Genomic DNA, 13148 nt, shown 5'->3' with positions numbered 1-13148 from the left:
GACTATCCCTGAGCATGGTGGATGCTGGGAAATTGCTGAGTAAATTAAGGAGGAGATAGATTTGTGATTAGCAATGGCTTGAAGGGTTGTGGTGAATGGACAGGAAAGATGGGTTGATTCCAAGATGAGATCAATTATGATCACATTGAATGGTGGAGCAGCTCAAGGGGCTAATTGCCTATTCCTGCTCTTAGTTATTAAGTTCTTACATTCATTGGTTAATGTAAAGATGAAAACATAAGAATACATCTCTCCAAGTGTAATTTCAATAATGTTTTTATTGCGTTAAATCATGCTAGCACTTCAATTATTTCACTAATCTACTTAACTGTAAAACAGCAAAACTAGCATCAGGTCTAGTCTTGAGTGGCCAACTAATTCAACTGACCAATCAAACTTCACATTTTCTCTCTATGTATAATATCATTTTTCTGTAATAACCTCATATGATGACTGTGATGGGACTAAGACTCTCTGAATAGGAATGACTGGGACAGGAGTAACACTCACTGCAGGGGATTGACTGTGATGGGAGGAACACTCCCTGAATAGGATTGACTGAGATGGGAGGAACACTCTCTGAATAGGATAGCTGATTTAAAATTATATAAGATCAAACCTTGTTTAATGACTTTAAATAGTCCAATTTTAAACTCTAATGATGTTTTACCTTGAATTCTGTTGCATGATCTCGTGAGGAAGTATCATCTGAATCCTAAAGATCCCTGAAGTTGGTACCATAAAGGAAGCTGATAAATACTGGTGGATCTGCCTTTAGATGAATATAACCTACTTCCAAAAAAACCAATTTCACCAAAACTGACCCCACTCTGGACATACAATTCAGGCCATTTTATTTTGCACAGTCCTTGTCCCATAACTGCTGCCATTTTGGGCAGATTCAGAAATACTTCTCTCTGAAAAGCATCACACTGCAGAAATGTTGATTTAACATTGTTTAACTTACACTCCTATGAACATGCGGCCAAAAGAACTATAAATATTTGAAGACTGCTTTGCCTGTGAGGGGAGCTTTCACCAACACGTTCAACAACTAGTTTCCCTTCAGAACCACCAGCTACTTATTGAACCCCGTCAGCCCTAAATGCAAAGCCTTTTCTCGTATAGACTGATCTGGGACAAAATTGGTTAACCCCAATTGATACCTCAGAATAAATCTCAAAATCTCTCCCAATTCCCTTTGTCCTCTGTCTTTTATTCAGTTTTCCTCAGATTTAGCGGTAGCCACTAAAACTTCATAGTCTATTCCTAGTTCTGTTAGATGAGTGTTGGCTACCTATGCAGGAAACTACCTCCACTGTTATGAGTGGGGGTTACTGGGAGATCTCTGCCTTATCTGGGGGCTCTTCCTGAAATTATGATTATGTTGAAATGCATGTCACTTCCTCTATCACTACTTGCATGGAGTTTTATTGCTTTCCACACTTTCTCCTTATTCTCTTAGTCCATTAGATCTCACTACTTGGCCATCAACCTCACCATGCAACAAAAAAAATCATCTTAACAGTGGTATTTCTGCACAATTCTCCCCTCCCTCCAGTCTTTAGTCTGTCTGGGATATAGTCTTATTGCCTTAAATCATCCCAGAACTTCAATTATTTAATTGATCTACTTAACTGCAAAACAGTAAAACTAGCATGGGGTCTAGTCTTGAGTTCAACTGACCAATCAAACTTCATATTTTTTTTCTTTATGTAAAATATCATTTTTCTATCATAACTTCATATGATTGACTATGATAGGAGTAACACTCTCTGAATAGGATTGACTGGAATAGGAGGAACACTCTCTGAATAGGATTGACTGGGATTAGATTAGATTCCCTACAGAATGGAAACAGGCCCTTCGGCTCAACAAGTCCACACTGACCCTCTAAAGAGTAACCCGCCCAGACCCATTTCTCTCTGACTAATGCACCTAACACTATGGACAATTTAGCATGGCCAATTCACCTGACCTGCACATCTTTGGACTGTGGGAGGAAACCGGAGCACCCAGAGGAAACCCACACAGACACGGGGAGAACGTGCAAACTCCACACAGATAGTCGCCCATGGCTGGAATCGAATCTGGGTTCCTGGCAGCAGTGAGCCACCATGCCGCCCCAGGGATGGGAGGAACACTGTCTGAACCCAACCTGACCACCTGTCCTGTGTGTCATAATTGCAGTCCAGTCCTTAATCACCTTTAATCAGGAGGCTCATCACAAAACACATAGGCATATCAGTCTTGCTTAATTCATAAAATGTTTAGAGTCTGACGTTTTTATAACTAACTGCAAGTAATAGCCCTTAACAGTTGACTGTCATGTTTGACAAGTATTAGCTTAACATCATGCCCTTTAAAGTTACCACAGCCTCACCAGGCCACTATCAGATATTTCTCTAATCACCCTGTTCAGTGCTGTTAGTACACACCTTCAGAGCAGGGTGGACCTGAACCCAGCCTCCTGGTCCAGAGGTAGGGACACTACCAATGTGTCACACAGGCCCTAATAACTCCTGTTTTGTGGTAGAACAATTAATATTCTGCATCTGAATACATGAAACCTCAACTGATAAATAATTAAAAGCTTGTCCTTGTGTGGAAGATTTAGTTTGTATTTAATTTCATCCATAATGGATATAATTACGGTAACAATCTAATTCTCAAGATTGTACTCTTTTCTCTTTCTCTCTCACTCCTGATGCCCTTCTGATGTTTCCTGTTGTAGGTATAAAATTGTGGAGCTGATCTGCTACATGATCATGGGCATCTTTCCTGCACTCGTCATTCTATCAATGGTATGGATGTTTTTCTTCCAACTCAGTTCTAATACATATGCATAGTATGTGTGTGTCTATGTTTCTGTGCGTGTATGTGTGTGTCTATGCTTCTATATGTATAGGAGTGTGTATGTTTATACTTTTGCATATGTGTGTGTGGGTAGGTGTGGGTGGATGCATGTGGGGGTGGGTGGGTGTGTGTGTGTGTATGTACACACATGCCATTTGTTATTCATTCTTGGAGTATGGGTATCATTGGCTAGCGTATTATTTATTACCTACTTCTCGAGAAGGTGGTGGTGAGCTATCTTCTTGAAACATTGCAATGTATTTACTGAAGGTATACCCACAATGCTGTTAGGGAGCTTAGTTCCAGGATATTGACCCATGAAGGAAAGGCAATGTATTTCCAAGCTAACATGGTGTGTGTGGCTGGGCAGGGAGCTTGCAGGTATTCTGTGGATTTAAAAGGTGCAACCAAAAGATCTTTGTTGAGTTACTACAGTGCATCTTGTGGATGGTACACACTGCTGCCACTGTGCGATAGTGTTGGAGGGAGTCAATGTGGTGGATGTGATGCCAGTCAAATGGGCTGTTAGTCCTGGGCGGTGTTGAACGTCTTGAATGTTGTCAAAGTTGCACTCATCCAGGAAAGTGAGAGTATTCCATCACACTTCTCATGTGTACCTTGTCGACGGTGAGTGGATAGGCTTTATGGAGTTAAGAGGTGAATTACTCATCAGAGAATTTCTAGTCTTTTATCAGCTGTTGCAACCACAGTACTTAGGAATTGGTGAGTCCAGATTAGTTTCTGGTTGATGGTAAGCCCCCAGCATGGTGAAAGTAAAGGATTCAGCAGTGGTAATGCCATTAAGTATGAGGGGGAGATGGTATGATTCTCTCCATTAGGGACAAGGATTGCCTGTCATTTGTGTCATTACTCACCACTTATACATAGAAGTACAGAACATAGGAGCAGGGGAAGGCCATTCAATGTGATTATGGTTGATCACCCAACTCAGCATCATGTTTCTACTTTCTCCTCATACCTTGTAATCCCTTTCGCCTGAAGTACCACATCTAAAAATGTGCAAGTTGTTGGTGAGCAAATGCCACTGAGCAGAAATATTGATGACCCCTTCCGTCACATCATAAGCTGATGAGGGAGTAGGCTCTGATTGGCTGCTTTGGATCTGTCTTGCTTTGTGTGGACAGGACATACCTGGGCAATGTCAGTCTTCTATTGGTATTAGAACAGCTCATCTAGGCTACCTCTAGAGCACAACTGTGAAGTTGTCAAGGGACATAGTGTTTCGGGTATCCAGAGTCCTTAGCTGTTTTTTTGATATTGTGGAATGAATCAGATTGGCTCAAGACTGGTATGTTTGATGCTGGAGACCTCGGGGGAGGCCAAAATGGATCATCCTTTTTTTAATTCCAAAAATATACTTTACTCATAAAAATATCTTTCTATATATACATGGTTACAAATGCAGAGTTGAGAGTGTGATGCTGAAAAAGCACAGCTTGTCAGGCTGCCTCTGAGGAGCAGAAGAATCAATGTTTTGAGCATAAGCTCATCATCAGGAATGAGGCTCGTGGGGATGGGGATGAGTTGAGAGATAAATGGAAGGGGTGTGGCACTGGGGGGAAAGTAGCTGGGAATGTGATAGGTAGATGAAGGTGCGGGTGGAAGTGATAGGTTGGAGAGGAGGTGGAGCCGATGGGTTGGAAGGAAGGAAGATGGACGGGTCGGACCAGTCAAGGGGGCGGTGCTGAGTTGGAAGGTTGGGACTGGGATAAGATGGGGGGAAGGGAAATGAGGAAACTGATGAAATCCACATGGATCCTGCGTGATTGCAGGGTCCCCAGGTGGAAGGTGAGGAGTTCTTCCTTCAGGCATTGGATGGTAAGGGTTTGGCAATGGAGGAGGCCTATGACCTGCAATGACCAGACACAGTACAACAAGCCATAGATATTAGACAACAACAAACACAGAAAATGAAAAAAGCTAGACCTGCAGAAAAAACTAGACAAACTTACACAGAGTAACAACACCGACAACACAGAAGCATGGATAAAAAAACTTATGTGACCGACCATTAACAGACACTGAAAAAGCCGTCTTAGTAAGAGGATTAAATTACAACTACCAGGATGCAGACAAGAAAGCTTTCTTAGCAGCATTAGAAACAACATTAAAATACAACCAAACTTACAGAAGAAACCCAGCAAACTATCAGACATGTGGTCGCACCAACATTAAACAGAAAAAAGGAAGGAAACACACTCAATACACAAGAAAGAAAAGCACCAGAAAGACTAAAAAAAAGATAAAAACATTGTTATCCTATTTGCAGACAAAGGACACTTGACAGTCATTCTAAATCGAAGAGACTGCATTGAAAAAGTGAACGCTCTACTTACAGATACCAACACTTACCAACAAGTGGCAACAGACCCAACCCTACAACTAGACAACGGAACCACAGCCCTACTCAAAAAACTTCAGAAATCTGGAGAAATAAATAAGACCGACTTCCAAAAACTGAAACCAGACGGATCCAACACACCATGCTTATATGGATTACCCAAAACTCACAAACCAGTAGCCCCCCCTCAGACCCATAGTCTCACTACCTGGGACACCAACTTACAGATTGGCCAAGGAGCTACACCAAAGGCTAAAACACTTAGTAGAAGACTCACACCACTCCATCCACTCCACCCAAGAATTCCTGAAGACCAAAGACACAAAGATAGAAGAGGATGAAATAATGGTCTACTTTGATGTAACAGCCCTTTTTACATCAATCAACATCAACCTGGCCAAGGAAACATTGACTTCACTATTAGAAGACCCAAAGACACATACACCAACCACCACTAACTTCATCAGCAAGGACAGTATTGTCAAGCTAGTAGACCTATGCCTTACCACATGCTTCACCCTTCAGAACAAAACCGACAGACAAATCAACGGAACACCCATGGGATCTCCAATATCAGGGTTCTTAGCAGAGGCAGTAATGCAGAGACTCAAACAAACAGCTCTGCCAACCATTCAACCTAAACTTTGGGTCGCTACGTGGATGACACCTTCAAGACCATCAATAATACCCTCACTCACATAAAATTCACTGAAGAGGAGGAAAACAACAAACAAACTGCCATTCGTGTATTCACAGTGGAGCGGACAGCCAATGGGGAACTTCAAACCAGCGTCTACAGAAAAACAACACATACGGACCAAATATTGAACTGCAGAAGCAGTCACCCCAACATCCACAAATGAAGCTGCATCAGAACATCATTCCAATGAGCCACCACACACTGCAGCACAGAGGAACTACACAGAGCAGAGAAAAATTATCTATACAGCGTATTCAAAAAGAACGGATACCCAATGAACACAATCCGTAGATTTCTCAGCAACAAACGCAAACAAGCAGACAAAACACATCCAGAAACCCTAGCCACTCTCCCCTACATCAAAGACATCTAAGAAATGACTGCCAGACTACTCAGACCCCTTGGCATCACGCTAGCCCACAAACCCACCCACACACTAAAATAACAACTAATGAACTTGAAAGACTTTATACAGACAACAAATAACCAATGTTATTTACAAAATACTGTGCAAGGACTGTAACAAACACTACATTTGACAAACAAGCAGAAAACTAGCCACCAGAATACATGAACAACAACTAGCCACAAAACGACATGACTCTCTTTCACTAGAATCATACAGATAAAGAAGGACACCACTTCGACTGGGACAACACTTCTCTCCTAGGACAAGCCAAATAGAGACATGCACAAGAATTCCTAGAAATATGGCATTCCCAACAGAACTCTATCAACAAACACATCGAGTTAGACCCAATCTACCCCCCTCTCAGAAAAAGAACAGGAAATGACTGCCACAGGAAATTATGTCACCACAGGAAATGACATCACCAACCCAAATAAACCCAAACATATAAACAGAAAGCAGGAATGATCAACAGTGCTTCACCTGGAGGCCTACTGAAGATGTAACCTAGTAGGGTGACGAAACATCTAGAAATGAACCTTCCAGCTCAACGAGCAAACCTACATCCAGGTGTGTGTGTGTCTATATGTGTATGTGTGTGTGTGTGTGCCTGCATATGTGTGTATGTGTATCTGAATGCCTGTATTTATGTGTGCCTGTGTGCATCTATGTGTGTGTCTGAGTGTCTATATGTGTGTCAGAGTGTGTGTTTGCATGTACATGTGAGTGTTTGTGTCTGTGTATGTGTGTGTTGCTTGTAGCTGAATGTTTGTGTGTGTGTGTGTGTGTGTGTGTGTGTCTGGCTGTCTGTCTGTGGGCATGATATTCTGCTCCTGGAGATGATAAGCTGGGAGCAGAGAAGGGACACCTAATTAGGTGCGATAGTGGCATACCCAAACCCTGCCACTCTCCCACCTCTACCCGAATTCAGTTCTGAATGAACCCAGGTCTTCTGGTAGCAGCAACAGCCTCCTCCATGGCCCTGCTAGACTCTCATTGGCTGGTAGCTCCCATTGGTTAGGACTCCTGACTGGAGATGAAGACCCACTGGTAACTTGACCAATGCCTGATTGGCATTTGATGTATCTTTGCTGAAAGGGGCAACTGGATCTCTCACTGACAGGTGGCCCTGTGGCTTAAGACATCTGCACCGGTCAAAGAAAAACACTTAAATATTCTAATCATATTTCCCAACACTTGGCCCATAGCTTTGTATGCCTTGATGTTCATCTTAAATGTTATGAGAGTTTCTGTCTCCACCACACTTACAGGTAATGAGCTCCAGATCCCACCAGGTGAAAAGGTTTTTCCTCACCTTTCCTCTAAACCTTGTCCCTTAACTCGATTCCTCTGGTCATTGCTCCCTCTATCAAGGGGAAATGTTTGTTTCTGTCTTCCCTAATCTCAATCATGTCCCCCTTCAATCTCCGCCTCTCTAAGGAAAACACAGGGTGGCACGGTGGCTCAGTGGTTAGCACTGCTGCCTCACAGCACCAGGGTCCCAGGTTCAATTCCAGCCTTGGGCGACTGTCTGTGTGGAGTTTGCACAATCTCTCCGTATCTGCGTGGGTTTCCTCCCACAGTGCAAAGATGTGCAGGTCAGGAATTGCCCAGAGTGTTAGGTGCATTAGTCAAAGGGAAATGGGTCTGGGTGGATTGCTGTTCGGAGGGTCAGTGTGGCTATGTTGAGCCAAGGGCCAATTCCACACTGTAGGTAATCTAATCTAATCCTTGTTGTCCAATTTATCTATAACTGGAACTCTCCAGCCCAGGCAACATCCTGGTAAATCTCCTCAGCACCCTCTTCACTCTTGTCCCTTCTATAATTGGATTCCAGAAATGCATACATACATGTCTGTGTGAGTGTATGTATGTATGGGTCTGAGAGCTGGTTTGTGTAAATACAAGTTATAAGTACAAGTTTCTGTATCTCATAATGATATTACTGAAGTGCTCTGCCAATAGAGTCAGGATGCATGTGGATTTTTGTTGCATTTTTCAGGAGTTCAGGGCACCCTCAAGACTTTCACAGTCAATGAATGATTTTTTTTAAGTGTATGTAATAATATGGGAAAATGTGGCAGCCATTTCTGCACAAAGCGAACTTCCTGAACCAGCAATGCAGTGAATGACCAGTTAAGGGATCTAGGATGACATTAGAACATGCTCTTCAGAAAACTGTGAGAGTGTCTCTAGAGTGACGGTACTGCCACAGCCACGAACCCTCACCTCTGTTTATTTTGTGCCTTATAAGTACAGCCAGAAAAGTACAGCAGAAAGCATAGTTTAATTTTGATGCACAGTATGAGTACTTGGGGTTCAATGAGCAAAAGAAAATCCACTTCTATGAAATGGCTTGACTGGAGAACAAGCACCGTGAATTTCAGAGTAAGACTTGTGTTTATATAGCGCCTTTCAAACCCCCAGTGAAGTGCTTTCGAAGTGTAGGCACTTTTGTAATGTAGATGAATAGGTTGTTAGGTTGCGTAGAGCAAGCCCCCACAAGTAGTGTTGTGATAATGACCAGATCATTTGTTTTAGTGAGGTTGATTGGAGAAGAAATATTGACCAGAATACCAGCAAGAAATTATTTCTTCAAAGAATAGTATGGAATCTTCTGTGTCATTCAGAGAGGGAGATAGGGCTGAGGTTTAATATCTCTTCCAAAAGGTGGGATCTCCAAGATCATAGAACTCCCTCACCCAGAATATCAGTCTAGACCAGGGATTGGCGATCCTTTTATTATGAAGAGCCTTTTAAAAAAAAGTTTAACATAAAGTCTATTGAGAGTTGCAATACAAAAATTCAGTACTTCGTAATCAGTTATACTGGCAAATTACTAAGTGTTTCTGGTAAAATATTGTATATTTTATTGTATATTTAAAAAATACCCTTATTAAATTTACAGTTCGGCATAAAAAATAAATAAAAATCAATCTAACATTAAATTATCACTTTTTAAAACCATTTTTATTATAACTTTATCAATAAAATCATCTTTAAAACAAACAGTAAGATGTAGAGAATTAAGACAATTGTTTTGGCTGTTGATTCTTCAGTCATTTCTATTAATTCACGGGATGTGGGTGTCGCTGGCTACGCCAGCATTTATTGCCCGTCCTGAATTGCTCAGAAGGCAGTTAAAAATCAACCACATTGCTGTGGGTCACATGTAGGCCAGACCAGGTAAGGACAGCAGATTTTCTTCCTTAAAGGACATCAGTGATTAAAAATATACCTTGTATGAGCACATTCAGAACATTATTTTTACTGTGGTGTCAGCCATAGTAAAAACAACAATGGTTTTAAATGTAAAAACCTGTGCAGTGAACCAAAACTATAACTCCGTGACTCCATTATCATGACCATAGCATAGCTAAACCCTCAAACTGGTTCATTTAGAGCACAATGGGTTTTTTTTTGTCAAAATGGTCATCTGAAACTAAAAGGTGCAGCCCAATTATTAAACCTTTATCCTCAGAATAATTATACGGCTCATACTTTTCTTGCTGCATTTTATTTTAGGCTTTCATCATGTTGATGCAATCGAGACTGGGAGCTGCAGTGATGTTAAAGAGACACTTGTGCATCTGGATCCACTGATTTCAGACCCCTCGTCTCAATTGTGTCCAAATATCTGGGTCACTAGGTCCTGCAATCGTCCGATTATGGGGTGAGAGTGCTCCCTGCTGAGCCAAGTCTGTCCTCCAGCTAAAAGAGAGAGACATTCACCGTTGTGCTCAGCTGCTGAAGAAGTCACAAATTCAAGCAATTGAGAAACAACTTTCCTGAGACTTTCTTTTCACGTCAGCCATGGCTGAGAAGGCAGCACTCTTACCTAAATTGAAATGCAAAATGCTTGTTAGATCTCAGCTTGTTAGGTCTGGAGTCTTATGTAGAAAGGATGTGAATGAATTGGAGAGAGTGCAGAAGCAGTTTGCAAGAATGGTTCTAGGATGAGGAACCTTAGTTATGAAAATCGGTTGAAAACATTGAGACTGTTGAGAGAAGAAAGTTTAAGAGGAGATTTGATGAAGGCTTTTAAAACCATGAAGAGGCTGGATAGAATAGATGGAAAGAAGATGTTCCTGATTGTAAAAGGAACAAAAGGGCATAGATTTAAAGTGTTCTGCAAAAGAAGCAAGGGCAAAATGAAGATAAACCTTTTCACTCAGCAAAGATTACAGAAAGTTAGGTAGGAATTTAGAAAGGAGGTCCTCGAGAATAGTAATATCTGAATTATCCCAGTGCTATGAACTAGTGAGGGCAGGAATAGGAGGATAGAGCAGATGAATGCATGGCTGAGGAGCTGGTGTATGGGAGAAGGATTCACATATTTTGGATCAGTGGAATCTTTTTTGGGGTAGAAGTGACCTGTACAAGAAGGACGGATTGCACCTAAATTGGAAGGGGGCTAATATACTGGCAGGGAGATTTGCTAGAGCTGTTCAGAAGGATTTCAACTAGTAAGGCAAGGGGGCGTAGGGACTCAGGGAGATAGTGAGGAAAGAGATCAATATGAGACTGGTACAGTTGAGAACAGAAGTGAGTCAAACAGTCAGGGCAGACAGGCAGGGACAAAGCAGAGATGAAGGTAGGACTGATAAATTCAACTACATTTATTTCAATGCAAGGGGCCGAACAGGAAGGCAGATGAACTCAGGACATGGTTAGGAACATGGGACTGGGATATCATGGCAATTATAGAAACATGGCTCAGGGATGGACAGGACTGGCATCTTAATGTTCCAGGATACAAATGCTACATGAAGGATAGAAAGGGAGGTAAGAGAGGAGGGGGAGTGGCATTTTTGATAAAGGATAGCATTACAACTGTGCTGAGGGAGGATATTCCCGGAAATACATCCAAGGAAGTTATTTGGTGGAACTGAGAAATAAGAAAGGGATGATCACCTTATTGGGATTGTATTATAGACCCCCTAATAGTCAGAGGGAAATAGAGAAACAAATTTGTAAGAAGATCTCAGTTATCTGTAAGAATAGTTGGGTGGTTATGATAGGGGATTTTAACTTTCCAAATATAGACTAGGTCTACCATAGTGTTAAAGGTTTAGATGGAGAGGAATTTGTTAAGTGTGTACAAGAAAAGTTTCTGATTCAATAGGTGGATGTACCTCCTAGAGAAGGTGCAAAACTTGACCTACTCTTGGGAAATAAGGCAGGGTAGGTGACTGAAGTGACAGTGGGGGAAGCACTTTGGGGCCAGCGACCGTAATTCTATTAGTTTTAAAATAGTGATGGAAAAGGATAGACCAGATCTAAATGTTGAAGTTCTATATTGGACAAGGGCGAATTTTGATGGTATTAGACAAGACCTATTAGGGGTGGCACAGTGGTTAGCATTGCTGCCTCACAGCGCCAAAGACCCGGGTTCAATTCCCGCCTCAGGCAACTGACTGTGTGGAGTTTTCACATTCTCCCCACGTCTGTGTGGGTTTTCTCCGGGTGCTCCGGTTTTCTCCCACAGTCCAAAAATGTGCAGGTTAGGTGAATTGGCCATGCTAAATTGCCCGTAGTGTTAGGTGAAGGTGTAAATGTAGGGGAATGGGTCTGGGTGGGTTGCGCTTCGGCCTGTCGATGTGGACTTGGTGGGCCGAAGGGCCTGTTTCCACACTGTAAGTAATTTAATCTAATCTAAACTTTCAAAAGCTGATTGAGGGCCAATGTGCGCACATAAAGGGACGGCTGGAAAATGGGAAGCCTTCAGAAGTGAGATAACGAGAGTCCAGAGAAAGTATATTCCTGTTAGGGTAAAAAGGAAGGCTGGTAGGTATAGGGAATATTGGATGACTAAAGAAATTGAGGGTTTGGTTTGGAAAAAGAAGGAAGCATATGTCAGGTAAAGACAGGATAGATTGAGTGAATCCTTAGAAGAGTATAAAGGCAGTAGGAGTATACTTAAGAGGGAAATCAGGAGGGCAAAAAGGGAACATGAGATAGCTTTGGCAAACAGAGTTAAGGAAAATGCAAAGGGTTTTTACAAATACATTAAGGACAAGAGGGTAACTAGGGAGAGAATAGGGCCTGTCAAATAGGGGAGATACTAAACAAGTATTTTGCATCAGTATTTACTGTGGAAAAGGACATGGAAGATGTAGAATGTAGGGAAATAGATGGTGACATCTTGAAAAATGTCCATAATACAGAGGAGGAAGTGCTGGATGTCTTGAAATGCGTAAAGGTGGATAAATCCCCAGGACCTGATCAGGTGTACCTTAGAACTCCGTGGGAAGCTAGGGAAGTGATTACTAGGCCCCTTGCTGAGATATTTGTATCATCACAGGTGAAGTGTTGGAAGACTGGAGGTTGACTAACGTGGTGCCACTGTTTAAGAAAGGTGCTAAGAACAAGCCAGGGAACTATAGAACAGTGAGCCTGACGTCGGTGATGGGCACATTGTTGGAGAGAATCCTGAGGGACAGGATGTACATGTATTTGGAAAGGCAAGGATTGATTAGGGATAGTCAACATGGCTTTGTGCATGGGAAATCATGTCTCACAAACTTGATTGAGTTTTTTGAAGAAGTAACGAAGAGGATTGATGAGGGCAGAGCAGTAGATGTGATCTATATGGACTTCAGCAAGGTGTTCTACAAGGTTCTCCAAGGGAGACTGGTTAGCAAGGTTAGATCTCAGGGAATACAGGGAGAACTAGCCATTTGGATACAGAACTGGCTGAAAGGTAGAAGACAGAGGGTGGTGGTGGAAGATTGTTTTTCAGACTGGAGGCCTGTGACCAGTGGAGTGCCACAAGGATCAGTGCTTGGTCCACTACTTTTCATCATTTATATAAATGATTT

The 13148-nt window shown here is 42.0% G+C and overlaps 1 protein-coding gene across 2 annotated transcripts in view; it reads left to right on the top strand.

The window, feature by feature from the left end:
* mmd2a (monocyte to macrophage differentiation-associated 2a) overlaps positions 1 to 13148 on the top strand; it is a 117318-nt gene that overhangs the window by 95823 nt on the left and 8347 nt on the right. For both annotated transcript variants that reach the window (XM_072559306.1, XM_072559307.1), the window contains one exon: positions 2735 to 2804. In XM_072559306.1, coding sequence (XP_072415407.1) covers positions 2735 to 2804 — 70 coding nt within the window. The remainder of the gene's footprint in view (positions 1 to 2734; positions 2805 to 13148) is intronic.

Source organism: Chiloscyllium punctatum, chromosome 40 (assembly GCF_047496795.1).
Source record: "Chiloscyllium punctatum isolate Juve2018m chromosome 40, sChiPun1.3, whole genome shotgun sequence".
Classification (NCBI taxonomy): Eukaryota; Metazoa; Chordata; class Chondrichthyes; order Orectolobiformes; family Hemiscylliidae; genus Chiloscyllium; species Chiloscyllium punctatum.
This window is presented reverse-complemented; position numbering and strand designations above follow the sequence as displayed.